This window comes from Scleropages formosus, chromosome 11 (genome assembly GCF_900964775.1).
Source record: "Scleropages formosus chromosome 11, fSclFor1.1, whole genome shotgun sequence".
Lineage (NCBI taxonomy): Eukaryota > Metazoa > Chordata > Actinopteri > Osteoglossiformes > Osteoglossidae > Scleropages > Scleropages formosus.
In genome coordinates this window covers 30,230,734-30,255,076 of record NC_041816.1, presented here as the reverse complement: position 1 = coordinate 30,255,076, position 24,343 = coordinate 30,230,734, and the positions used below count along the sequence as shown (strand labels likewise).

The following is a 24,343-nucleotide window of genomic DNA, read 5'->3' as shown; positions in this document are numbered from 1 at the left end:
GAAAGCAAAGCAAATACAGGCAGCGGTGGAAAAAGTACTGAATTTTAAAGACAGAAAGCAAGATCAGAGCTTTAGGAGGATGCTTTTTATTATTGAACGTGAAAGGGGTACTGAGCTATAACAGCTATAATCACCCAACCTGCCCTATGAAAAGTTGCACTGGAACCTTGTTCGATGATGCACAACCCAGTGCAGCAAAGACCTTCTGAGAAAAGCTGAGGAGAAACGCCTGCACTCTGTACTTAGACTGAACATGTACCCATGCAACATCATCAGGAGATGCAAATATTTGCCAACTAAGGATGTCTCAACATATACAAGAACCACCTTCATGTACATAACTGATGTTTCTGAGATGTGTCTAGACTACTGAACCCACAGACAAGATTCAGTCACCTGACGTGGATTCGGATGCCGTCTATGAGGCGATGATGGATAAGGCACTTAAGCAGTGGAGTCTCAGCCAGGACAATAAGTTGAAAATATCCATAAACCCAAAAAAGGACAATAAGATGGGGTCAAGGTCAGTGGCCAACTGACAAACCACTGATGACCATCCATTTATTGGACACACCTGCATTTCAATGTCTGGTTTACAGAAACTGATTTTTCAATGTCAAAAACATGCAAAGGGACAGATGTAGAATTAAAGCTCTATTAATTCAGGATGAATGGAAGAAAAAGGTAGACTGGGCAGCAGGTAGAAGAGAGCTTAGAGCCACTAGCTTACACTCAATGGGCTCAAGTTCGAATCTCAGGTGTAGTACACTTGAATAAAGTGCCTACCCTAAATTGCTCCAGTAAGAATTGACCAAATGTCATTCTTGTACATCACTGTAATTCGCTTAATATTCTATATTGCTTTGAGGAAAAGCATCAGAGAAATAAATAATGTGACCCAAAATTGGTAAAAAATATGACACAACATATTTATTTCAGAGGTTTACAGTTACAGTAATGCAATGCTCCTGCAAGGAAGTTCTGGGTGTCTAGAGGATCTTAAGCATATTATTGACTAAAGTGTCTAGCACATGTTATATGTTAACAGGACAAGCTTATTAATTCGACCAATTCAATTATATTTGTAGAGTGTTCTTATCAACAGGCTGTCTCAGAGAGCAGAATAGAAATAATGAAAAATTTACAGGGAGATATGCAACAAGTAGTGAAAATGACAGCGAGTTCAGAAAAAGTGCTGAAAAACAGCTGCTGAGAGCACAGTGGTTAGTGCTGCTGCCTTCAGATCTGAAGGGTGTTGGTTTGAATCTCACATACTGCTGTATGTACTCTTGAGCAAGACACTAACCCTAAAAGGGAGAAATAAAACTATCCAGGTCTCCTGCCATTATAACTTGGTGCTTGGAGAAAAGTGTCACCCAAAAGAGTAAAAGTGATGTAAAAAGAGTACAGAGCAAGAGCATACAAAACTCCTAGTGCTGACAGCCAACAAAAAAACTTGTAGCTACACTAGTATTGTATGCTGAGGAAAGAAGAATATCGTGGGGGGGTAAGGGATTGTCAGACCACCTCCTATCTGCCTGGCACTTTGTACCTGGGTCCAGCAGAGGAAACGGACAATTAATTTCCACTTATCAAGCAGAACATGTGGGCGAACAACTAGCAAAATACTGGTGGAAAAACGCATTTTAAGGATCTCAGCGGTTTGTCTAGGAACGCACCCAAACAGCGATGTGAGTGTTCGTTGATGATGCATAAGAAACTGTACCAAAGCAAAGTGGAATGTTTGTCCAATCCTGTAATCATACTGTAAGAGTGTGGAAGCTGCACCTGTATGTAAATTGTCTGCGGCTCTTTTTGCTGCGTTACGCACTCGGAGACACACCCACATGGACGCAGCACATGCTGCACAGCTCTTTGATCAGCATCCCATTGCACCCCTTGCTTTTCTTTTACTACAGCTAACTTGTTAAATATTCAGAGGAGCATCTCAGGCTTACAAAGTGACAGTCCAAATGGAAAACTCTTGTGGCAGGAAAGCGTCTACGTCTTGTCCTTAGAGGATATAGTTAGACAGAGAAACACACTGTATCTCTCGCTGGGATCCTTCACAGGTCTAAAACCCTAATCCCAAAAGCCAGCGAGGGTCAGGAAACAGTCCACTGACAGCCGACACTCTGGGAGAAGGGTCCAAGAGTCTGGGAGTGACAACTGACTCAAGTCTGTTTTTTTCTCAGCACATCGAAGCCACAACCCGGACCTGCAGATACATCCTGCATAATATTCGCAGGATCCGTCCCTACCTCACAACTGACTCTGCCCAACTACTTGTCCAGGCCATGGTGACATCTTGTCTGGATACTGCAACTCTCTCCTATGTGGCCTTCCTGCTACTGCCATCAAACCTCTGCAGCTGATACAGAATACCGTGGTAAAAGTTGTGCTTGATTTGCCAAAGCGTTCCCATGTATCTCCTCTTCTCATTTCTCTCCGCTGCCTTCTTATAGCTGCCCGGATCAAATTCAAGACCCTAGTTACTGTCTACAAATACATCAATAGAACTGGTCTCAGATATTCACAGGACTCGATCAACCGCTACACCCCAGCCAGACCCGTTAGTTTGTCTACTTCTGCTCGCTTGGTGGTCCTGCGCACAAAAAGTAAAGCACAGAGGTTCTTGGTTCGACCCCCCCCCCCTCACTTGGAATTGCTGAATCTCTGTCCGCATCTAAAAAGGGTCTAACTCACTTTGCCCGTGATCTAAGTTCACGTATGGTGTAAATGTTCACGCACCATAACTTTATGATCATGCCCAGATAGACCTTTACACAGCTACTCCTGTAATTAACATAAATGTTTGTGTGTTTCAAAAAAAAAAAAAGAAAATAGTAGGAAGGTGATCAGGAATCGGGGGCTCGGTGGCGCAGTGGGTTGGACCGGGTCCAGCTCTCCGGTGGGTCTGGGGTTCGAGTCCCGCTTGGGGTGCCTTGCGACGGACTGGCGTCCCGTCCTGGGTGTGTCCCCTCCCCCTCCGGCCTTACGCCCTGTGTTGCCGGGTTAGGCTCCGGTTCACCACGACCCCACTCGGGACGAGCGGTTCTGAAAATGTGTGTGCGATCAGGAATCGTCAGTATTCTGAGATTTATGTAGCTACTCGTGTGATGAACATTGGTGTATACAGTAAAAAGAAACAAAGAAACTACACTTAAGAGTCACACGTGTGTATCACAGAGTCTGTTTCTGCTCAAGTAATGAACACATAGTATTTTCTATGAGATGTTGCTGTGGAGAAAAGAGTCTTATAAATGAATACAAGTACATGAAAAAGTACGAGAAGACAAAGTAAGGCAGTCAATGCGGGACAGGCGAATGTCCACCAAGATCCCCCCCAACCCCCAGTTCCCCAAGCAAAGGCTCCTTTAAATGATCCTCCTCCTTTCAGGATTCTGGTGTTTGTTTTCATTTACACAACACATTTACTTTCCTGAAGCCCTTTGAGTTTAAACCCCTTGCCGAAGGGCACACTGGCACTGTGTTTGCATTTGTCATGTGACTGTATGGATGCTTTTATGTTTTTACACTTCTATCTGTTTACAAAGTTCAGTGACGAGGCACTGAGCTCCAAGCTGTTGCTCAAGGGAACGACTTCTCTTGACTGTAACAGCATCTGCAGCAGCTCTCCGTGAGATTTCCATTCCGGAAACGTGTGCGTTACCCTGTTGTGCGTGCTTAACATCTATGGGACAATTGCCAGGAGAGAGAAGGAATACGGTAATACTCCGGTCAGTACTCAGGATAGAACAAGGAACACTAACCAAAACAGTGTTAAAGGGGACAATTATATCACTATATTTTATTGGAAAGGTGAAAATACACGTAGAGCAGAACAAGAATGAACTTTCATTGTGCATCTTTTACAAGATGTAAGAGGTGAGAGAAGCATGTTCTAGAACTGCATTTGAGCTATGGGTCACACTGATGACTCACACACAGCAGTAAGGATGGGCTCACAGCGATCAAAGCACAGCAGCGCAGCACAGCACACATCAGAGGACCAATCTGCTCCAACACACCAAGTCCCCTGTCCAGCTTGTGTGAGACGGCTGCACCCGTCCTTGCGCTCTACATGATGTGCAGCTCATGCTCTAGTGTACCAGCTGGACGGCGTGTGGACAGCAGTGTCTCCTTCAGTCCTTTAGAGTCACCGAGCTAAGCGGATGCAGGGAGCATCAGGCACATCACACAGCTCGACTGGGAATAATGGGCTCCCGGTGCCACTTTACAGCACTGGAACTGCCAGGCTGCCATACACAGAGAATGGGGGCAGCGAAGGCTAAAGAACCGGTGCTTACGTGACATTGTCTGGGGAAAGAGAGAAAGAGAGGGAGAGAGAGAGCAGCACTTCCGAGTTCCGCTGGCAGGTATGTTGTAACAAAGTAGTGCGAAATGGAGCTGTCTTAAGTAAGGTATAATTGTACTTGTGTCCGTAAATCAGAATCAGAATCAGAACAAGCTTTATTGCCAAAAATGTTCACACATACAAGGAATTTATATGAAGATAAAAAAGATTTTTCCCAGACACTAATACGTATATGGTTGCAGTTTTTCATAACCAGAAAACAAGCAGTCATGCAAGACTCCAGCACATTGAAAATGACATTGCTTTATGGTATGGTATGGTACGGTATAGTATGGTATGGAATGGTATGGAATGGTACTGTATGGTATGGTATGGTACAAAATGGTATGGTACGGTATGGAATGGTGTGGTAGGGTACGGTATGGAATAGTATGGTACAGTATGGAATGATATGGTACAGAATGGTATGGTATGAAATGGTACAGTATGGAACGGTCTGCTACGGTACGGTACGGTACGGTATGGAATGGTACAGTACGGTATGGAATGGTACGGTACGGTATGGTACGATACGATAAAAGACTTCAGTTCCTAATTACTCATTTTTACTGAGTTATTCAATGAAAGATATTTGTATAAATTCACCTGCCTGAGTTTTCATTGCAGTCACACAATAAATGAAAGAAATAGTGAAATATTTTCATTTATAACAAAGGAGGTCACTGTACATATATGAACATGACTCATAACGGGTTAGAAAAAGAAAAACGAAGAATGTGACAGTGACGCTCTCTTGGGCTTGAAGCAGGGAGGGAAGCATAAATATTTCTACGAGAAAACGCTAAGGGAACACACTCACCCTTTTATGCGATTCCCAGCCAACGCACGCACGCACGCACACGCACACACACACACACACACACACACACACACACACACACACACACACACGTCACTCTGCTTTATATCTCGCCATTTCGAGCGCCAACTAATGTTTACACACAGCAGCTCGCAGGGCTCCGTAGCCATCGCTCCGTCAGGAGTGGGGAACGAGGAGTGGACGCTCCAGCCTCACTCACGTGGCCCGAAAGGTGATGAATTTCCAAAGTGAGAACTGGCCTTTGAAAAAGCATCATGAAATTGCTCACAAGAACAGAAGGTGGCGTTTCATCGGAAAACGGAAACGATGGAGAAAAGGTGGCCCTGGGCTTTTCCACGACATCACCTACGCCAGACCGGCCCACCGAGGTCGTCGCTCACGGTCGTATTGCACTTAACAGCGCGGGAAGGAAAGACGTCCAGTTGACGGGACTGTGAAATACAACACAAAAGGTTTTTTAGAAACCGGCGGAAGTGCGAAAAGTGCCACACAGGCAGCCAGGTGCGCAGGCGTGTGTCGGAACGGAGCTGCGTCGCACACTGCTGTCAAACGGGCGACGCCAAAGGAAGCTCGACGCTCCGTTCCGGGCGCTTTGGGAAGCCTTGCCCTCGCAGGCCGGTGTGCGATGGGTCCGCCGGCGTGTGCGGACTCACACTGACATTTACTGGGAGAACCGGGCCGCTTGTTTCTAAACTCTACTGCTGCGTCCGTGCAGGGTCATGTGAGCGCACCAACTCGACTGTATGTCCTTTGCGGGCGTAGGGATGTGTTTGTGAAGAGCGAGCGAGGTTGTTTTACGGTAAAAGGAGACACGAGTGTGTTGTGCAGATAACGCAAGTGTGTTCTATTAGTCTGCATGTGTGAGGTCGCATGTGTGTGTGTTGTTGTGATTCTGTAAAGTCCTGCACTAGTGTCACTGTTGCGGTTCGAGTGTGTCAAGTCACGTTGTTGTGTTGCGTCGATGTGACCAAGTTGGGCTGGTGGCCCAAAGCAGTAAAGACCCCTTCACCTCTAACCGGTCACTCGGCCAATCGATCTTGCCGTCAAATCTTACTTTCCCTTTACATCTATGGATTTTCCCGTCTCTCATCCTTAACGGGTTAGTAAAGTAAAGTCCAAATTAGTTGTGCAGACCACAACTTGGTCTCCACCTCCCTGCAGGCCAAGCAGACGTTGAGACGCAGCTGTGGGAAAAGGAACTTTCCTAATGGAGGCCCGTTTGCCGGGAAAGGAGGAAAGAGCGGCCAAGAGGTACCAGTGCCGCGTGCGAAACGTGGGACCGAACCCTCTTGGTGAGTCCGAGCGCCGCCCCAGCTGAAGGCTCGGTTCAGTATGAGTTTGGCTAGTGAAGCCCTAATGAATCGATGGGATGCGAGAGCCACACCCTGCCCGTCAGCCGTGGTCAGTGTCACGAGAGCCGGAGATCTCAGCGAACATCCGCACTTTTACACACAGACCCATGAATTAAGATCTGAGCGATGAAAATTCGGGAAAGCGCCATGTAAATGAGCAAACTGTTGGATGTGGGCTCTGGCGCATGGAGAACATACATGTGACTTTGTGCATTTGCACGTTCACACGGCCAGTCCTGGGTCCTCCGCACAGATGCATGAAGGGGGAGCTTATTACTAGAAAGAGAATTTGCGACTGGTACGTGGTGCGAGGCAGGAGAGGCTGAAACAGAGATGGCCTTGAGGCTGCCGGCTGTGATGAGAAAACATGAATGTGGGACAGAAAACAGGACTCAAAACGAGGACATGAGTGAGATGAACGTGTCACCACTGTGTGTCACTGCTAATAATCACATCGGGGGATCTACACATGATCAGGGCTTACTGCGCTATCTTAGTGGCTTATAGCTCTCGAAATATTGCTGTGGAATGTGGAGAAAACACTTTCCAGCAATACAAAAACAAACAAACACACACACACACACACACACACACACACACACTGGCTGAAACCGCTCATCCCGAGCAGGGCTGCGGTGAACCGGAGCCTAACCTGGGAACATAGGGCGCAGGGCTGGAGGGGGAGGGGACACACCCAGGAGGGGACGCCAGTCCATCAGAGGGCACCCCAAGCAGGACTCGAACCCCAGACCCACCGGAGAGCAGGACCCGGCCAAACCCACTACGCCACCAACACCCCCCTTCAACATAAAACAGAGGTGTTAGAATGATTTTTTTTTCAAGTAGACCCAGAAAAAATTAAATTCTCTCTCTCTCACACACACACATATCCATATATATATATATATATATATATATATATATATATATATATATATATATATGTATTGTACATAGCTAAACCAAACGGACTCAGAAATAGTTATTTCTAAGGTTTATAAAATCCTTACTCTCCTCAACTGAAGAGAAAAAAAAGTTTACATGAAACACTGATTTTAATAATAAGAAAAAATGTAAAACAACAAAATGAATCTGAACATTTCATTTTTTCTCCCTGACTGATTAGAATATGAGAAAATATCTTAACTCAGCTAATATCCCTGCTTCACCTCTAAATCCACAGCCAGAAGCTGACTTCTGTATTCCAGTTTGCTGAAAGTTACTGAGAAATACGTTGATTCCGGGTCACGCGTAAGCAAAGAGGGGAAAAAAATGTGGAAAGGACCAATTTACATGAATTTTTGTATGTATACTGAACCTCCGCACGGCCCGGAAAACAAATGCGTGGGTTTGCAGCAGATCAAACCGAAGGTGTCGTTGGAAGGTCAGACGACGCGACTTCGACTCTCTGACTTCGGACACATCGTGCGCAGAGAACAGTCAATGGAAAAGGGCGTCATGCCGGGAACGTGGAAGGTCAACGTAAAGAGGAAGGCCAGCTGCGCGGTGGATCGACACGATCACCACATCCGTGGACGCCCCACTTTCCGCTCTTAGCCGGTTCAACTATCCATAGAGTGGCCATGAGTTGACAGCGAGCAACAACAGCAACAACAACACCTGACTCCTGACTCCAAGGGTGCACATTTCCCCCCATCATGAACGAACTGTTTTGTTTTTGTGCTGTTATTGAATAAAGTACAGCAACATAAAACTATTCAGAGTTCATGTGCTATCTTTTTCAATATAACATTACAATGAGAGGAGAAGAGCTCAGTGTGACGCAGTGGGTTATTTTTATAGAAAAATAGAAACAACAGACAACAGAACAGAAACCTGCCATAAACTGCTATTAAACATCCCTGCTGTAATGTGTTTTTTCTGGTTTGTAGGAAACTGAAAAATTTAAAACAGCACTGGATGTGTGTGTGTGTGTGTGTGTGTGTGTGTGTGTGAGACTTTCCTAGTGTGTAACTCCCTCCCGAAGATGATGCTGATTGTATTTTACTCTATATTTCTCTTCTTAATCTGTTTTCTCATTTGTTCTGGTCATTTATAACGATCATACTCTTATCGTTTCATAATTTTTTTGCAAACTGCATTGCGTTCAATTACTTCAGTCCCAACAGTTGTCAGTGTCTTTCAGTTCCAACTGGACTCTTCACATTCCTGTAATTAATGCCAGTAAAACTCTGCGAACCTGAACTCCACGTTGGGCACTCAGTGGTCACTCATGCTTGGATATTAATTGGCATAACGTCTCTGTATGAAAATAAAAGATGCTTTCAGTCTCACTCGAACAGGACCGTCACTTTGAATTTTGGCTGCCGCCCTGAAGCTTCGGCTCCGGGGCAAAGGCCAACGTGAAGAGTGTGCGCAGGGGATCATGGGAAGCTCAGCGTGAGCTAGGAGGCAGAGCCTCTGGAAAACGTTCATCTGCTGTGATGCCCAGAAAACCTCCTCCAAAGAGACTAGAGCTCCTCGCAGTTTGTTAAACATCCCTGTGGATCCGGCTGGATGGAAACAGGATGCTGAGTTCAGAATTCAGAACTTCTCCACCGATGGCTGTCAATGAGATTTTCGGGGGATGTTGCTCTGCGGGGGGGGCGTGCGGTGGCACAGTGGGTTGGCCCACAGTCGTGCTCTCCGGTGGGTCTGGGGTTCGAGTCCCGCTTGGGGTGCCTTGCGGCGGACTGGCGTCCTGTCCCGGGTGCGTCCCCTCCCCCTCCGGCCTTACGCCCTGTGTTGCCGGGTTAGGCTCCGGTTCCCCGTGACCCCGTATGGGACAAGCGGTTCTGAAGATGTGTGTGTGTGTGTGTTGCTCTGGGGTTCCCTTACAGCCTTGTCCAGGGGCACGTGGTGAAACGGAACGCAGTCGTTGCACGGTTGACGACGGTGCACTTCCGCCGCCACGTTTGCTAATGTTCATTTTAGTGAACACATCGAGGAGCACATAGGGTTAACGGTCCCATCGGCAACTGAACCTGCACAACCTACCAGTAATAGCGACCTCTCTTTAGGCAGCACAGCTCACACATGTGCATTGCTTATGGGCTTATAATGAATTAATATCAATATTCATTAATTACATACATGTATCATGTTCCTTACGGCTGGTGCAGTTCACAGCACCTGGGCTGTTTGGGTGCAGGTTCGAATTCAGCCCAGCCTGTCTGGAGATTGCTTCTTCTCCTGTGTCTAAGTGGGTTTCTAATGGGTTTAAAGAGCTTTTCGGGCCTGGGAGAAGATGGATCTCCAGCTGGAGATAATATGAAGCCCAGTGGCGAAAGCCAGACTAGTCTTGATGCCACAGGGCCGATGAACAGCATCAACCAGGACCACCATCACCATCGGGACACGGAACGTCAGGACCATGTTCGAGACCGGCAAGACCTTACAGGTAGCCGCTGAGATGAGGATTTGCAACCTCGCCATTCTAGGATGCAGCGAGTCAAATCAAGTCACACAGACGTGAGGTTCAGGTGGACTGGCGACACCACACTGCCCAAAGTGTGTGAATGGGTCACTGAGCGAGTGTGTGGCTGCACTGCGATGGACTGGTGTCCTGTCCATGGTGTAGCCCCAGCACTGCACATTGCGATTCTGGGACAGGCGCTGGATCACTGCGACCTTGAGCATGATATCATAGATAAAGGGAAGAAATGATTACACTTCATTTTGAAGTATTTTACTGTTCAAATTTATGCTGCAACTCTATTTTTAATGTGTAATTTATTATTTATGTGTAAAAGTTCTAATATATGCTAAAAGTACTTTATACAGCCATTTTTCTAATGTTGAATTAAAAAAGTATGACTGTGTGCATGTGTCTGTGCGTGCGTGTGTGTGTGTGTGTGTGTGTGTGTGTGTGTGTGTGTGTGTGTGTAGTGAAAACACAACTCTGGGATGCTGGCCTTCGAGAAGAGTTTCACTGAAAAAGCCTCATCCGAAACTGGCAAATAAAACTAAAAGGTTCAAATGGGAAAGGAAGAGAGACGTTGGACGGTGGACGACTGTATTATGGACAGATGAGTCTTCAGATGATACATGATGCCCATAATATGCGTGACTCAGCCATTCCCAGGATCCACCTGGCACTTGCTCTAGTTTGCTGAGACAAACGTCCCTGTATATCCCTGTATATAATATGTGTGGGGGGGGGGGTGTTGGAAGGCGAAGAACAGCGGACACCTTCGCTGTAGATGTGAAAGAGAGCATTGAGAATTTGTCCCTATCAAGTCCACACTAAAACTGACGATGAGCCCCTTGCAGCGGTACGGCACTAAAATGTGTCCTTTCCTTAAACAAGACTTGTCCTCACGTGTCTCCTTATCTGTCTCCTTCACCGCTGCTAATCTCTCTTCTACAGCAGTGTGAACATTTCTTGTTCCGGTGCCTGTTTTATACAAACAGTACATGACAGCACCATTTGTTGCACCGTTCCTCGATCCACAGGGGGTCCTTGTAGATGTTTAATCTAGAGCAGCTACCCCTCGTAGGCTTTCCCTTCAGCAAATTTTACAGCACAAATATCCTTTGTAAATCCATTTAATCACTGTCCAGTGTCTCAACCACCGTTGCTGCCCGCTGTTGATGAGCTGACCCCTGCGGGGGGCGGAGGCTTAAATGTCTTTTCGGGCTCGGCTCCAGCCTTGTGGCATGGAGTCATTTCTCGCGCTAAAGAGCTGGGAGGAGAAGCGAGGGAGCTGCGGCTGTGATCTTCACAGCGGGTGCCATCATTACCCTAAATTAATAATCACACAGAATCACAGGCAGTCGGCTTCTCTGGCTGGCATGCGCAGGAAATCCACTGCTCGGCGGCCGCCTCCGAAAGCTGCAAACGGAAGGACGAGGTGCAGGATGGAGCGGAGGAAGGAGGGGATGGGAAAGAAGAACGGCGGCAGAAGCAGTGGAGAGTGTTGTCAAAGGGGTGGGACGAGTGACCCGGGGGGCTGGGCCGGGGAGGGGGTGGACCGGGCGATGTCTTGATCAGAGGTCACAGGGACACCGCTAGCAGGCAAATGATTATTGCAGAGGGACAGGAAGGGAAAAATAGCAAAAGACGCGGGGGCTTTCTTCGCTGACCCACTGCGACGACTCCCGGAGACCTCGGAGCTTTGAGGGTAATGATATGCAACAAAGTATGAAGGCATCATGTTGATTTGGAAGAATAGAGAGGTAGAGGTGTGGCTGCGTAGGTATTTCAACACCAGTTGCATCCGGAACTTACTTTGTCTCTGGAACGGGTCTCATTGCTTTGGCTCCAAAGGGACAAACTACTGGATAAGAAGTAGAACCTAAAGGAGACACCTATGTCTAGTCTAAGGATACCTTGAAGGAAATGGTCAGCGAGCTAAACTGTATCGTGGACAAAGAAGTGTGAGCTCCGCAGTGCTCTGAGAGGAGGACTCTTCCATCAGTTTGCAGTGATTCAACAGCTCCACATGACACACAATGCTGAGGAAGGTAATTCTACGTAATGCAGAAGAGGAGCATCAGATATGGTGGCAAACCTGCCTGAATGAAGGGGAAGAGCAAGCCAACTGCGAAGTTAGACAGCCAGTTGATCGTCCCGGCAACCGTGAAGGCGGCAGCTCTGTAAGACTGCTCGAAGAGCTCTCCGGTGAGGATGAAGGGTATTCCACCTGGTGGGGTGACAGAAGGAGTGTCAGAACAACGGGTCAGAACACCTTTGTTAACCCTTGGAAATGGAGCAGAGAATCCCCTGTGAGTGGTGATGAACATTACACCTCTTAACAAAGACACTTTCATGTGGAACACAGATGGACCCAGTTGAGGAGCGTACTGTTCAACACCGGGACGACGACTTTTCCTCCTGTACACAATACCGGTCAATCCGTGCCACACCTGGATGTGGAATGTTGCACATGGGGAATCACAGTGACTGAGTGATTGTACTTCCGTTCACAATAATGAAAATACAGCATCTGAAAACATTCACTGTAACACAGTAACTTATTGCAGTGTTTAGAATTGAAGAAGAATTGAAAATATTCACAAAGCATTGATCAGATAAAATATAGCAAGAAAAGTATTAAATGTCATTGAAGCGTTTCCAGGTGCCGCTCCAGGAAACAGAGGCTACAATTCGCACAGGCTCACCAAAATTGGACAAGAGAAGATTGGAAAAACGCTGCCTGGTCTGATGAGTCTCGATTTCTGCTGCGACATTCAGATGGTAGAGTCAGAGTGGTAGTAGTGCAATTGTGTGGGGGATATTTTCTTGGCACACTTTGGGCCTCTTAATACCAACTGAGCATAGTTTAAATGCCACAGCCTACCTGAGTATTGTTGCTGACCATGTCCACCCCTTTATGACCACAGTGTACCCATCTTCTGATGGCTACTTGCGGCAGGATAACGCACCATGTCACAGAGCTCAGATCATCTCAAACTGGTTTCTTGAACATGACAATGAGTTCACTATACTCAAATGATCTCCACAGTCACCAGATCTCAATCCAATAGAGCACGTTTGGGATGTGGTGGAACGGGAGATTATCATGATGGATGTGCAGCCGACAAATGTGCAGCAACTGCGTGATGCCAGCATGTCAATATGGACCAAAATCTGAGGAATGTTTCCAGCATCTTCCATGCCACGAAGAATTAAGGCAGTTCTGAAGGCAAAAGGGGGTCCAAACCGGTACTAGCAAGGTGTACCTAATAAAGTGGCCGATGAGTGTAAGTGCCAGACAGTTGAATCGCTCCCTTGACGACCAGTTATGTGTTTTTTTTAAGACAAGGGAGGAGCAGAGATGGTTTGCCGGTGTGTGTGTGGGCAGTGCAAACATGGTGAGAGAGATGCACACACTGAGCTGGATTCGAACCCATGTCCACTGAGCGGCTCAAGAGCTGTGAGGCTCCTTTACCTGCTGTACCACCAAAATAAATATTAACATAATAATGTTCCAGAAACTCTTAGAGTTCTTCATGATGGATGTTTGCCCATGTTTTAGTGAGATCAGTTTCTCGCAAGTGCACGATAAACCTGTAAGTGTTTATGTTTAATGTTTAATAGCTAAAATCCTTCATGCAGCTACTTGCGTAACGCACGCTGGTTTATACCGTGCTATGTGACACATGGACTGTAGAGCTCTAGAACTCTAAAAGCACATGTCTGCATCCAGATCTCTCTTTCTGTTGATGTAAGGAACTCTTTTTTTCTCCGAGATGTAGGTCACTTTGGAGAAAAGTGTCTGCTGAATGAATACGTGAATACATGAATAAATGAGCGAACGAATAAACGTACACGTACGTGTAATGTGCGTGGTGCCGTTAATGGCGGTCAATGCAGATGATGTAGGTAGTGTTCCCATCGTGCCGCTGCCCTTAGTGACCAACAGAGTGAAACAGGAACAGACGCGCGGAGCCTGAACGGCTGCGAAAGGGTTCAAAAGGATGGCGTCCCCTTCCTTCAACCCAAAGTGGTCCAGCTGGAAGGAAAAGGTCTCTGTCCAGCAACCTGGGACATCCACACACGGCATCAGAGCTAAAACCGTCCAAGGATTTTCATTTCCGCTGATTGCGATGAATGCCCCAGGTGCGAAGCAAAACATTGCTGTGCTTCTCTTGACTGTAAACTGTACAATTCAACAAGGTTCACACTGTGATGGATTCTGAGCGGAAAGTTCCAACGCGCATGGACTGCGTGCGCACGGGAGGAGCGCGCAACACTGGGCCGTGCTCCTAAAATGACAGTCCCGAACATCTGAACGCGCACAAACTGACGTTATTCCTCCCTCACTGTGCTGAAATGTCGGAAATAAAAGGCATCGTTGGTCTTAAATCTTCGCTGATTAATTAACTACACCTGAAATGACTGTTTCAGGCTCCCTCTGGTAGAGCCTTAAGCAAAGCACTTAACCTGAAATAACCCGAGAAAAAGCGTCGTGAAATGTGCACTGTTATGCGAACGGCCTTTTCTACGAGGAAATTAAGCACCGAGGAGCATCGGTAACATTAAGTTATAGAAACGAATCAGTGATCGGGGGAGGGATTTGGGAAAGGAGACAAGGTTCATAGTGACGCGCCCAAAATACAGAAAGTGTAAAGTAAAGCTGTACAGCTGCTCCGTCAACCAGGGAACCGGGACCATACAGGTAACGTGCGCGTCTCTTTCGCAGTGTGACGAGGAGGGCGGCGCGGCGTCCGGCTGGGCGCTCATCTCCCGGGAAGCGGTTGTGCTTCCTCGAGTGACGGCGAGGGTGACGCCGTCCCTCTACCACGTCTGTAGCGCCACCGTCTCTCCAGCACCCTGACAGCAGCACCGCGGTATCTCACACCGCGCTCCTCGCAGCTCCTGGTGCAGGCTACGGTGACCTCGGACCACAGGCACCCTTCCTGCGTGGACTCCCTCCTCCCGACTTCGCCGCCGCAGGTCTCCAGCTAATCGGGAACGGCGCTGTGTGACTTGTGTTTAACGTCTGGAGCAGTTTCACGTGTCTCTGCTCTCTGACGCTTCGACGTGTCCACGGCCCGTTCTGACACAGATGTGCGGCGCAGCACACATGCCACACACACACACACAGCACATTCTGTGGACACGTAAATACACACACAGTTAATAGCTACACTCTGACAGCTGTTGGTGTCACACACACACACACACACACACACACACAGACAGACACACATCTTCTGCTCCTCACACAGCTCAAAGTCAGATGATGAAGCACACACAGATTAAACTGACTATTGGCACAAATCCCATTCCCCTGTCATCGACACACACTTTAACCTTGGGCCGCACGATGAGCGAGGACACAGACTCCTGCACCTCAGCGTCAGTGGACTCGCGCAGACTGCTATTCCATAATCCAGGAAAAAAAGGTCCACACGTCACAGTGACGCGCTGGCGACGCGCCGAGGGCCGCGAGGAGATAGCGGTGCTTTTAGAAACAGCACGGCGTGTCCTATTTTTGAACACCGGACACTGGGGAACGAGACAAAGAAATGCCTGAATGCGGTTCGAGCCCCATTCAGCAGACCGTGATCTTAAGGGCTCCAAAGGCAGCTGAGCGTTCAGACACCCCACCCCCACTCCCACTCCCACTCCCACTCCCACCCCCACCCGCCCAGCGCACTTCTCTGGATTGCTTGTTCAAGCTGGGGGAGAACATACGAAACACACTTTGACAGTTTGTAGAAATATATTTTAAAAAACCCCAGAAGTTGACAAATCCCACGTTACGTTAAGTGAGAACTCTACTATAGTGCAGCTCGAAACTCCCCGTTATTAGCGCTCATTATTGTTCTGTTCCTTGTCTGGCATTTTTATCCAGAGTCACTGGGTGCCAGGCTGGGTGGGTGCTGGGGTCCATCCTGTACAGGACACCAGTCAATGACACACTGGTCAAAACTGCCAAGAGGTTAAAGGACAGTCACACTGACTGCTGTTTCCTTGGTTATTGTTCCTCCCTTTTACTAAGAACACACACACACACACACACACACGCACACAGTGACTGAAACCACTTATCCCAAGAGGGTCGCAGCAAACTGGAGCCTAACCCAGCAATACAGGGCACAAGGATGGAGGGGGAGGGGACACACCCAGGATGGGATGCCACTCTGTCACAAGGCACCCCAAGCGGGACTCAAAACCCAGACAAGGCAGAGAGCGGGACCCAGCGAAACCCGCTGCGCCACCATGCCACCGTACCGCTGTGCCCCCTGTACTAAGAACAGGCTGTGAGAAAAAAAGCTGCTGGCGCTGCAGTTTAACACCCTTTGCTGCTCTGACACAGAGAGACACAGAGACCACAAGGCTTTTCATGTTCTACAAACACACAAAGTGCCCGAGTGTGTGTCAGCAAAGTGCGTGGTGTAAAAACAGGATGTTTCAGAGCACTGGTATCTGCTCTTCATGACACAGTGCTGTGGAGCGCCGATGTCCATTCCTGAAGATACAAGGTCTTCACTGCTTGTATCTGCTGCTAAAGACACCCTGTTGCTGATGACAGTTTATAGGAGGGAGGAGTAGGAGGCGCAGCCGGTTTGGCCTTAAATCCATAGCGGTTCCGGGACAGTTGGCTGCTCAATAGCAGATTCGTCACGGAGGACACGGAATGGTCCTCCAGCTTCCCCGGTAGATGAACGACCCCAAGCAGAGTCCAGCTTCTCAGTGGATTCATCCAGTACAGATGAGCCGGATAAGTGCAGAACGGCTCCCCGTACGTTATTTCCAGAGATGACCAGTCCATGGGGGAGAAGGGGAAGGGAACCTGGGCAAATCCCTGTCCCTTGGAAGGACACGGTCACTGGTCAGCGTAGGACAGAAACGTGACACATGAGTGGATGGAAGCGGTTCGTGAAACCACGACCACATTAACCGCCTCTCTGTCCTGTAGAAGATCCTCTTCCTCTCATTTGTTTTTCTCAGCGTTACAGGTAACACGACTGTTGTCTGCAGTGTGTGCTGTTCACTCGCTGGAAAGGAGCATCAGTTCGAATACACATCTGGATCTTTCAGACACGGATGAGCCAAATCTTATATAAACCTCGATTCCAACTTTGACGGGCATTTGAACAAATGTAGCGATGATGAGAAATGCGTCCGGACACCATAATTTTAGTTCATTTCACACCATAATTTTGGTTAATTCAGATTTTTAATAATATTTATTCATTATTTCACATTTTTAAGAAGATGTTAATTTATGCTGCTGTAAAAGAAACAAAAAGGTTTTATGTATTAGATTATAGATTTTCTACATCCAGACCCATTGCAGTAATGAGATTTCTAGTAAAAAAAATAAAGATTTAAATAAAAGTTTATTTTAAAATATATACATATATAGAAAACTTGAAAAATGTGAGGACTCCATTTCTCAAACGGAGGTTAAATCACATTTCTTCATTCAACTGGTGCTTTTCTCCAAAGCGACTTACAGTGTTGAGCTACTTATAATTATTTACCCATTTCAACAGCTCGCTAATTTTTACTGGAGCAATCTAAGGTAAATACCTCGCTCAGTGGCGTTAGAGCTGGAGGCGAGACTCGAACCCGCAATCCTCGGGTGACGCAACGAGCTCCAAGCACTACAGCACCAGCAGGACGGTTTGAAGGCTGATTGCTACTGAAAAAGCCGAAATCATCGGAGACGCCGTTCCCCGCTGATTCACGGGACTGACCCGCTGGCAGATTGTTTCCCACGATTCTGCCTTCTGTACGTGAACATGGTGCACCGGCTATCTAGCGGGTCGTCTCACACAGCCGTGCGCTTCGCTGACGGAATCACCGACCGTCTCCGCTTCAGCCACTGTATTTAGGACAATGTTGACCGTAACGATTCCGCACAAGGGGCACTGCGGCGGCCGTCTCTGTGGTTTCCCACCAGGCTGCCTTTTGTCCGGCACAACGTTGGGGGTGCGGGGGGGGACAGAGTGCTCGCGTGTCTTACCGCTTGAGCGACTCCTTACTTACCTACCTAAGGGCTACTGCCATTACATAAGGGCAGCGGGTTCACTATAAATAGCTAATTGTGTAATTGGAACCAGTCAAGCCAAAGTGCAGGACTTGAAATAAAAAAGGTAGCAGAGCGCGCGTGCGCGCACACACACACACACACACACACACACACACACACACACACACACACACACGGCAATGAAAGTACTGTTGCCCAGGGAGTGGAGCTGATACCTTCTGTGTCTTGGAGCAGCACCACGTCACTATGCTGTGGACGTGTCCATTGGAGGGACAGAACCTGTGCCGAATCTTCGTCAGTGACCACGTGTGTGCCTTTGTTCTCAGAAGCTGTGTGCGCTCAGGTAGGCAGGCCTAATGAAGTGAAGGAGTCTTCATCCTCCTCCTCCTCCTCCTCCCTCTACTGTCATCGTGATGCTGATCTGAGTTTGTTACAGTTACTGACTGCAGCACTTTAGGGAAAGGAGGCCTAACGCTCTCACGCCGGACCTGCAGGCAGGGTGATGTTCCGACACTGTGCGCTGCGGGAGGACACAACAGGCCTTGTCCTCACTGGAGATGGACAAGGACAAGAAATTTGCTTCACTGTTGGGCAGAAAAGTGTTTTGTTTGCTGTACTGGAATGAGTACTTTTTAAAATCCTTCTTTGGCGTCGGGGAGACAGGGGTCCCGCTATATCGCTGGGACCTGTTATTGTGGGGCGGGGCGTGGGGGGGTATTCCCAGGGGCTGACCGGTTGTGTAACTTCCACACAGCACAGGGACACAAGTCACGCAAGGGACAAGAGTAAGAGGGACGGGGAGAGATTATGGAGCGGAAGATGGACAGGGAAAGGAGGGGGAGGGAGAAACACAGAGACAGAGAGAGAAAGAGAGCTGGGGGGTGGGGGCGCAGGGGCACAGGGGCTCAGAAAGAGAGTGAATATGACACACAGGGTTGCTCTTGAAGATTACACAGCATCCCTGAGCAATGTCTCCATTAGAAGGTCAACTTTAAGTTGTAAAAAGACACACACTGCAGGCAGACTGCACTGAACACACTGAAAGCAAACTGATCTTTAAAGGCGTGCGTGTGAGACACGTGATCGATACAGCGTGTTCCGCTCTTTCCTGCGCGCCCTGTACCGTGCGTCACGTAAACAGAACGGGTCATTGGGTGCAAATAAGTGAAGCCGTACATTAAACAAAGACCGACTGCAAATACGGGGAGAGTTTAGAAACGGGTTTATTTCTTTAAGCAGGACAGCACGTCGGGTCACTGGAGGTTAAATCTAGGTGGACAGGCGTGTTTTTCACTCCCGGGTTCCACGGCTCTGCTCTGGGAAGTAAACGGGCCGATTTGAAAGTGATCCCTGGTTTGACGTCGGATGTCACCCGCAGAAAGGTCTCAGGGCCGAAGCGACGGTGGCGCTGAACCCGACCGAACGCCGAGCAGCCGTGCGCTGGACTTGCGTCGGAATGCGAACGCTGTCAAAATCACTGCCCTTCGAAGAGGCTCTTGATTCATCCTTTAGGTATCATCCGAGACAGCAAGGTGAAGGCAGAAACTTTGCTGAACTTTTGATTCCACTCAGTGCTGTGGTTGGTGTTGCACATACAAAAAAAGAGATGAGCGTATGCAGTGAATATCACAGTTATTTACCTCTTTATACAGTAAATTGAGGCAGGAAGCCAAGAATAATAGCAGAAATGATACCTGTGGGACATTACGATGTGTTGTGTCTCCCTCCTCCGTCCTCTCCCCCACTGCCCATTGCTAAAGTGGATTAACGGTGGTCCTAAATCCCCTTTGGAGTGTGTGTGTGTGTGTGTGTGTGTGTGTGGGCGGGCGCTGAGAGCTGGTAGGGTGCAGAGAGGGGCCACCAGGCTGGGCCACACTTGATCGAACGTGTGATTTTGCCAGATTGTCAGATTGTCCTCATTAATGACCAGCTGCTGTTAACTGACCGAGGGGCCATGGAGCTGGGAAGGAATCTCCACAAGCGTGTGGTGCCGACTGAAGGCGGCTCCTTTTGTGGCGTCGTCTGCATTTCTGCCCCTCGCTCTTTATGTTTGACCTCAATCTGAGGCTTTTTTCATAAAATCCTTGGTTTTGGCAGCAGTGCTCCCTGCGCTGTCCCTCGCGGTCGTTGTGTGTACAAGTGACCTGCAACGCACTGACATTCTGCGTTGGACCCCGACTGCCTTCCCGCCCGAGGTTCCAGGGCGCGACCCGATAAGTGCTGTCCGCCAAATACACTGAGTCATACACTGGGAGCAGAGTTGGTCTGAAAGTCGAACGTAACACAAAGTAGGCGAGGTCCTCAAGTCTACACGCAGGTACTCGGGTAATACCATGGTATTGGACTAAATGGCTGGACTTTGAAAATTAGGCGTCTGTATGTGTATCGATGGACAAAATGAATAATTGCAAATGTCGACATGCTGAACAGTTCTGCGGGGGATTGACTCTACAGATGTAAATTTCGGAGAGAAATGGGGCAGTGCAGTGGACTGGCGCTCTCTCTCTCTCTCTCTCTCTCTCTCTCTCCCCCAGCCCCTCAATCTGAGACGACGACGCCTTTTCAGCCCGCACACCACGTCAATACTAGTGTAACAATAACACCCGAAACGAGTGTATTAATTCGAAGGACATCACAGTGTGACTAACGTGTCCTCTCTCCCAGCTGGACAAACTGTCTCTCGTGGAATGAAAATTTTCATTCCACACTCCGCACCCCACGAGTGCTGGGACCTTACGTTCGAACCTGCGTTCCTTCCGACAGGCCAGCCAAGCTCGATTTTGGTCACAAGCTGGAACATTCTAGAGGCGATAGGACACAGCCCGCCTCTCTCTTAGCCTCATCTGTACGTCTTGCTTTTTTCGCGCTGCTCTCCACCCCTTCCCCAGTGTGTGAAAGTTCTTTGGAGTTCGGAGCTGCTCTTTCCAGCTCGTTGCGCTGGAGGTGGTGCGATGGGCTAACGTGACAAATCTGCAGTGCAAGCTGAGGCCAGGGGGTCGTCGCTACACCGTGGCATGAGATGACCTTTCTCACTCTGCATTTGTAATGCAAAGTCAATTTTGATCGGTCAAACTGTTTAGTTTTCCAGCCCAGTGAGACTCAAGTGCTCCTCTCAGATACCATTTTTTGACAGGTTGCTTGCAGACAGCTGTGTTTTCCACACACTTTGGTTGTGCCAGGCGGAGCAGTACAATAATGGGCAACTCAGCTGGTCTTGTTGTAATGACTGATGTTTCAAACAGGTGAAAAGCAAGGATGGAAAGAATGAAATGGAGAGAAAATAAGCGAAGGATGACTGGCTTCTATTGTTGACAGTGGAGTTGGGGAGGCTCTCGTCCTCCTTCCACCTTGTTGTGCCAGGGCGCTGGGCCCCCGCACTGTTTATGTCCAACCTTGTGGTGAAGACGAGCCAAATGAGTTGCACTCTGGGAGAGCGCCGTCCCAGTTTCCTCACTTTCTAGATGCCGTCCCAGTGTCTACGTGATGAGACGACCCCCTAACCCAGCGCCACCCATTGCTTCCAAGAGAACTGCAGCAGCTGGCTGGGGAAGCTATGGATACGTGTGAATAATGAACACAGGTTGACCTCAAGGCCTCAGTCATTCGACTTCTACCTGCTCCTCAACAGCATAAAAACAGTAAAAAAGTGCAACGGAGCAGTTAATGAAGTGAAAGTGCCATGTTATGATGCCTAAGGTGAACTACTGAAGTAACTGTTTCGATGGGATTCGGAGATGTTTAACAAACTGGTGTCACTCTTGGGGACTCAGAAACGCATAGAAACTTTCACAACGAAACGAATGGCAACGGATTTTTGAGTCATCAGCTCATGTTTCAGAACTCGGTGGATCCAGCAATCAATCACACTGCTTTTCGCCTTATTTTTGTGCTCATGACCACTTACTGAGGTGGATCATCTTAAGTAGGATTCTACATTTACTCTTCTTTCTTTAGCCCAGACCTTTGTGCAAGGTGACTTAGAGACAAAGATACAACAGTGCAACGATGGAGCACAGTTACATGGCCACGGCTTTAAACATTACATTACCTGCCACCCATTAAACTGTCCAGATTAGAAAGAATCATGGTGTGACATGTCACCTTCAGAAAGTGATCCTGCAGGGGTTGCCAGGAGGTGGACTTGCACTAACATGTGTATGTGAGATACCAACTCTCAAAACCAGCCAAGAAACTCAAATGAGAATGGAGAAGTTGCCTTTAACAACTTTGTTGTCTGTAAATACTGGAAACACCATGAACCACAGCAGATTCCTCATGTGCCTCAGCAAACTTGGCCAATAAAACTCATTCTCATGCTCAAGCACCATGATTTACCTGCTGCACAAACTTTGACAAGAGCCATGAACGGACAACAAAAGACGTCTTCGCAACTTTCTTGACGTGCAGCAGCCCGGTTGTGGACAAAAGGGCCTCCGTTCAATATTGCAGGGATTAAATGTGTTCCAGAAAGCGTTGCAGGACAGAAGGGGAGCAGCTGTCATGACAATGGACTGATGGAATTGTTTAATCACTGGTGCCGATTAGGAACGGAGAAGGAAATTATGCAAATGGTACAAAATCATTATCTATTGGGCACCGTTTGCTTTCAACTGTGTTGCCAGTTCAATATTGAAAAAACAAAGCAGGTCATTTATTAATATATATTTAGAAAATTATAATGCAGTCCTTTGGAAGTGGGAAATGCAAACAAATGTTGTTTTGTTTACAGCACAACTCAAGGAAGTGTAAACAATAAGAAAATCTACACATTTTTTTCACCTGGTCTTATAGCTGCTCACCCAAATTTTTGTGAACAGAACACCTTTGTGTGGAAGACCAGCAGCTAATTATGAAAAGCACATTTGCTCCATTTAAATGTGTATTAGTTTTGTGGAAGATGTTGGTGTGATACCCGTTCTGTGCCCATTTCAAAATTCTGTCTTTATCACCTGAGGCCGACATTTCGGAGGATGTTTACCAAACGTGGCTGTTTACAGGTGCGGTTAAAATTGACCACCTGCTCAAGGGCACGATGGCATTGCGTGTCCCGTGATGAAAGCAGCCAGGAAATGTTGGCTAGCTGTCCAGTTCTATACAAGGACCCCTTGCTGAAGTCCAGAGGGCAGGCGGTGGAGCAGACACACACACATACGCACACATCTAACACAGTTCTCCTGAAATGCAGTATACTTGCAAAACGCTACATGGCAGGACTGAGGAAAAACTACTAGTCTCCTAAACAAAAGGATTTTATTAAGAAAATAAATAATAATTTGGACATGACCTTTAGGGAATAAGGCAGTGCTCGCACAACTACTGGGCAATAAACGCAATAACAAAAAGCTCTTATAGTAACCCGCACAATGTGGCCGGGCCAAACGCTGAGAGTCCTCCTGCTCCCTCCCTTCTTTCTCAACGCAAGTCTCTCAGGCCAACTGCTTATATGTGCGCGTTGACGGGTCCAAGTGGTAGCAGCTGGTCATCAATAATTTCATCATCGCGTCATCACGGCTCTTCCCGTCCCCCACCATGGAATGACCACCTGCCAGCTCACAACTACATAACACAACACAGCAGCCTTGGTACACGTCTACTATATATGTCATCACCACATGTGTTGCGACACGCAAAATAATAAAGAAAATAATACATGATGGAAATGAGTGTAGGGAAATGGAACTGTTGTGCAAAATGCAGCAAACTGGTAGGAATGGTACCTGGCTGTGTGTCTGGGTGTGCGAGGGGCCAAGGGGGGGAACTGACATCAATTAGAACACAACTCCAGGGATTCAATTATGAAGCCTTCCAGCAACTGAATATGACTGCGGAATACACCACCAACAGTGTGTCCCCTGCATGATTAGAACTCATGAAGATAAATAAACTGTTGTGATGAGCTGCTAATTGCAACCGTTATGAGAGCAGGAATCGCACAGACGCTCACATCACCAAGGAGCTGCGGCGAATCTTTAACTCGTGGTACATTTGCCAAGTGTTTACAGTATTTGGGGTTTGCTCTCTGTGCGCATTGTTGCTCTTTGTATTGAGCCAAGGCCACTAGTTTAATGCTTTTAATGAGTTATTTGGTCAGAGTGAACCGAGGCTCAGCGCTGCGTTGGTATCACGAGTTTCCTCCGTGTGACCGGTCTTTCAAAGTTCGATAACAACAGGCTGCAGGGCAGCCAGGCTCTGGTAGCTCCCATCATTACCGTTTCATTAAGGTCTTTAATCGAGTAAAGCGTAACCTGGCTTGGAGCTCAACATGATGCACACCCAAGGAAATGAGTGCTTTCAAAGTATTTTCCATTTTCGGAATGTGAATTTTCTCCTCATAGTGAAG

General features: G+C 47.8%; 1 protein-coding gene across 5 annotated transcripts in view; it reads right to left on the bottom strand.

Moving 5' to 3' along the window:
• Nucleotides 1-24,343, bottom strand: part of slc2a9l2 (solute carrier family 2 member 9, like 2) — a 98,546-nt gene that overhangs the window by 8,811 nt on the left and 65,392 nt on the right. For all 5 annotated transcript variants that reach the window (XM_018735417.1, XM_018735419.1, XM_018735420.1 and 2 more), the window contains one exon: nt 12,068-12,195. In XM_018735417.1, the coding sequence (XP_018590933.1) occupies nt 12,068-12,195 (128 nt within the window). The remainder of the gene's footprint in view (nt 1-12,067; nt 12,196-24,343) is intronic.